This window comes from Salvia splendens, chromosome 2 (assembly GCF_004379255.2).
Source record: "Salvia splendens isolate huo1 chromosome 2, SspV2, whole genome shotgun sequence".
In the NCBI taxonomy this organism is placed as follows: Eukaryota; Viridiplantae; Streptophyta; class Magnoliopsida; order Lamiales; family Lamiaceae; genus Salvia; species Salvia splendens.
The window spans coordinates 27307841-27312456 of record NC_056033.1 but is presented as its reverse complement, the minus strand read 5'-3'; the positions used below and the strand labels follow the sequence as shown (position 1 = coordinate 27312456).

Below are 4616 nucleotides of genomic sequence, written 5' to 3'. Positions count from 1 at the left end.
GCAACTACCATACTCAACACTAAACGAATAGTAGTTAGTTTCACAACAGGAGTGAACACATCTGTATAATCAATACCGTATCGTTGCTCAAATCCCTTGACAACCAGCCTAGCCTTGTAGCGCTTGCTACCATCAGCTTCACCTTTGATTCGATAGACCCACTTTCAATGCAATGCCTTTTTCCCTTTAGGAAGTTCCACAAGCTCCCATGTGCCATTTAGGAGAAGAGAGGCAAACTCGTCATCCATGGCAATTTTCCACCTTCGTTTATCAGGGCCTTCTCCTGCCTCTGCATAACACTCGGGCTCACCACCATCAGTAAGTAACAAATAGAAATTAGAGGGCGAGTACCTATCAGGTGCACGTCGCTCTCTAGTCGATTTAGGCAGCGAAATAGTCGGTGGTGGAGTGCTTGGTTCTTCTTCAAGCACCTCTTCAGCATTCTGACTCTCCTTGCTCCCACTCGAGTTTGAGATGTCTAGCTCGACCACTTGTGGCTCAGAACTGCTGGGACTTGACGCCTCCAATCTATCCTTGTACAATACCTGTTCATTGAAGATGACATCTCTACTGCGAATAACCTTACGGTTCTGCTCATCCCAGAGTCTATAACCGAACTCATCGCCTCTATAACCAATGAACGTACACTTAATAGATTTAGCATCCAACTTACTTCTCTCAACGGAACTAACATGAGCATAAGCAACACAACCAAAGATGCGTAAGAAAGATAGATTTACCTCTTTTCCTGTCCAAACCTCCTCAGGTATCCGAAACTCCAAGGGAACTGATGGACCTCTATTAATTAGGAATGCAGCTGTGTTGACTGCATCTGCCCAAAAACTCTTTGGCAATCCACTTTTCAACCTCATGCATCTTGCTCGCTCATTCAACGTTCTGTTCATGCGCTCTACGATTCCATTCTGCTGTGGAGTTCCTTTCACAGTTTTCTCCATGCGGATTCCATTCTCGGCGCAGAATTCCTTGAACTTTGCAAGTTCATATTCTCCTCCATTATCGGATCTTAGACACTTCACCTTCATCCCGGTTTCAGTTTCAACAAGGGCTTTCCATTTCCTGAAAGCGTCAAACGCATCGGATTTACTCTTCAGAAAATAAACCCATAGCTTTCGAGTAGAGTCGTCGATGAAAGTCATATAATATTCAGAGCCTCCTAGGGACTTCACAGGTGCTGGTCCCCATAGATCAGTGTGGACCATCTCCAACTTCTGTGTCTTCAATTTTCTGCCTCCTCTTGAGTAACTCACCCTTTTCTGTTTCCCAAACACGCAATCCTCGCACGGGCCAACTTCAACAGTTTTCAAGTCAGGCAGTAAACCTCTTGAGCACATTATCTTCATCCCTTTCTCGCTCATGTGGCCAAGACGACAGTGCCACAAATCTGCATTATTTGTCTCACTTGCAATATCAATGCAATCTTTGGAGTTAGTTGTGGTATACAACGTACCCTCCTTCTTACCTCGAGCTACTATCATAGCTCCCTTGGTAATTTTCCAATTGTTGCAGTCAAATATCACGGTGTACCCTTCTGCATCAAGCTGCCCAATCGAAATCAAACTTCTCTGCAATCCAGGAATGTGTCTGACTCCATTCAGTTTTATTACGGATCCATTGGACGTCACTACCTTCACGTTTCCCTTTCCCACGATATCTAAGGGCTCGTCATCAGCCAGATGTACCTTCCCAAAATCGCCAGAAACGTAGTCTTCCATTATCTCCACATTGCTGCAGGAGTGAAACGACGCCCCAGAATCCAATACCCATGATTCCATCGGACTACTGACGCTCAAGACCAACGCCTCGCCATCGTCATCAGACATGGTAGCGTTTGCTGTCTTCTTGTCCTTCTGATCCTTATTCTTATACTTCTTCGGTGCCTCACATTGATTTCTAAAATGCCCAAACTCATCACAATTCCAGCATTTAACTTTATCCAAATCCTTCTTGGATTGACTCCTTCCTCTGGAATTTGATCTTCCACGATTTTGCTTTCCCTTCGATCTGCCTCTCTGTTCTGTATTCAGTGCTGATCCCGAAGTAGAAGATCCTGATTCTCTCCGGCGAACTTCCTCACCAATCATCAGATCTCTTACTCTGTCAACTGTTAGTTTTGTCTCTACAGCAGTAACTGCTGTCACTGTGCCAGCCCAACTCTCAGGCAGAGACGATAGCAAAATCAGGGCACGAATTTTATCATCGAATTTTATATTAACCGAGTTCATTTGCGAAGTAATCATGTTGAACTCGTTGAGATGTTGTTGCACCAGCTTTCCCTCTTGCATTCTAAAATTAAACAATCGTCTAATCAGATGTACCTTGTTTGCCGTTGATGGTTTCTGATACATGTCCTCCAAGATCTTTATCATCTCCTTTGTCGACTTTGCTGCAGTCGTGAGATAAGCCACATCCTTGGACAACGATAGCCTAATCGCGCTCATCGCTTTTCTGTCCAGCAGCTCCCACTCCTCATGTTTCATATTTTCGGGTTTGGTTTTTAAAGGCTTCCAGAGATCTTTACCGTACAGGTAATCCTCAATCTGCTTCTTCCAAAATCCGAAATCAGATCCATCGAACTTCTCTACAGCAATTTTCTCGTCGATCCCCATCGTGATTTCTGCCTCTTAAACCCTAGGCTCTGATACCAGTTGTTGGGAAATAAACACAGGCAATCACGAATATGAAAGAGAATGAACACAAGAAGTTGTTTACCCAGTTCGATACAATGTGTATCTACGTCTGGGGGCGATGCCAAGCCAGGGATTTCACTATATAATTTCAGGATGATTTAACAATGAGGGAGCACCTCTATTTATAAGTAACTAGAGAGCCCTAATTCTAGTCAAACTAGGAAACATATTCCATAAGGAAATATCTTTTAAGGAATAAATCTATCACAAGGAAATATACTTCAAGGAAACAAATCCTAAACATGGTAGGAGATATTTTAGGCTCCATAATTAACAATTTCGTCAGCCTGACCATTGAAGCTTTAATGAGAAGATACGGCGTCCACCACCGACTGTCCACGCCTTACCACCCTCAATCGAATGGCCAAGCTGAGGTGTCTAACCGGGAGATCAATGCAATTTTGAAGAAAACGGTGAACCCCACAAGGAAGGATTGGAGCCGTCGATTGGAGGACACGCTCTGGGCATACAGGACCACCTTCAAGACGCTGATCGGAATGTCCCCTTACCGTCTGGTATTCGGGAAAATATGCCATTTACCTGTGGGAATCGAGCATCAAGCCTTCTGGGCTATCAAAGAGATGAATCTGAATGCTGAGGTCTGTGCCGAAAAAAGGAAATTGCAGCTGCAAGAACTTGAAGAGCTCTGCCTTGACGCGTACGACTCTGCCATGTGGTACAAAGAAAGTACAAAAATGTGGCATGACAAGAACCTTCGGAAGAAGGAGCTCAAGGTGGGACAGAAGGTGCTGCTTTTCCAATCAAGACTCAAGTTGATGCCTGGAAAGTTAAGGTCAAGGTGGAGAGGCCCCTATACCATCATCGCCATACGAGTAAATGGAGCAATCAAACTCCAAGGAAGCGACCCTGATTCGTCTTCTTTTTTGGTGAATGGGCATAGAGTGAAGCCTTACAAAGATGGAACTGAGGTGTGCGTGGTGGACGACATTCCACTGCTCATGCCTAACTCTCTCCACTGAAAGCAGGTATAAGGAGTGACTAAGTATTCTTGGGTAGTCTGCTTGATCAAGCAACTTATTTATAAACCTACAAACTGATCAAGTGACGTCCTAAGGGCACTCAGTAATTCCTTGGTAGTTTAGTGTAAATACTTTTTCCCATTGTTAATTTTGAGTATTCATCTGGAATTACTTGTCCGCTTGATCAATTGGAATCTGGAATATGGTAGGCTTGACCAAGGCAGGGAAATAACAAGGCGTGCTCATTCATTGAAAAGTCGCTGAAAGACGGAACGTCGGAGAAGGCCAACTGTTGCGTTGAAAAGTCGTAGTTGAAGAAGTAGCGTATCAGGAAAGCCAAGCCAACTGTTGTCCTGAAAAAAATGCGTCGGTACTTGAAGCGTCGCACGGACACCAACAGTCTACATTTCAAATTAAAATGGAGTTTTCTGAACCTCCCTTCACTTTTTCTTCCAACCGCCAACAGTACTTCTTTGTTTGCTCTCTCGTTTCTTTCTCAAATTTGCAGAACCCTAGCCCAAGTTGCCACCATTTTCACAGAAAAAAAAACCCACATATATTAAAGAATGAGATCACCGAAATCAGCGAGGAAACCACATCATCCAGGGACGTCGCCAGCAGTAGCGGGTGAGGACCCTCCGTACCAGCCTCGGCGATGACACCTAAAAACCCTAGAGCCGCCGCTCCACTCCCTACAGTGGACCCGGCTTTCATGAGGTAACTAGAGAGCCTCCTTGGCAGCGTACCCGCCGGGCTAAGTGTCAGAAGTTTATGGATCTTCTCTGCTCTTTTAACTGCCTAAGTTTTTTGTTGTTAATTTTTGTTTCGGCATGTCTTTGATTTTTGGCACTATCTCTCACTTAGCCCAGTGTCTGGTCTAAGTGTGAGAAGTTTTCCTTGATTTGTTATCTTTGTGCCGTTGCCTAAC

At 44.4% G+C, this 4616-nt stretch overlaps 1 protein-coding gene across 1 annotated transcript; it reads left to right on the top strand.

The window, feature by feature from the left end:
- The first annotated feature begins 3013 nt into the window (after positions 1–3013).
- LOC121777425 lies at positions 3014–3688 on the top strand. The gene is made up of 2 exons (XM_042174681.1): positions 3014–3384; positions 3502–3688. The coding sequence occupies exons 1-2, from the start codon at positions 3014–3016 to the stop codon at positions 3686–3688; spliced, it is 558 nt and encodes a 185-aa protein (XP_042030615.1).
- The last annotated feature ends 928 nt before the right edge of the window (positions 3689–4616 follow it).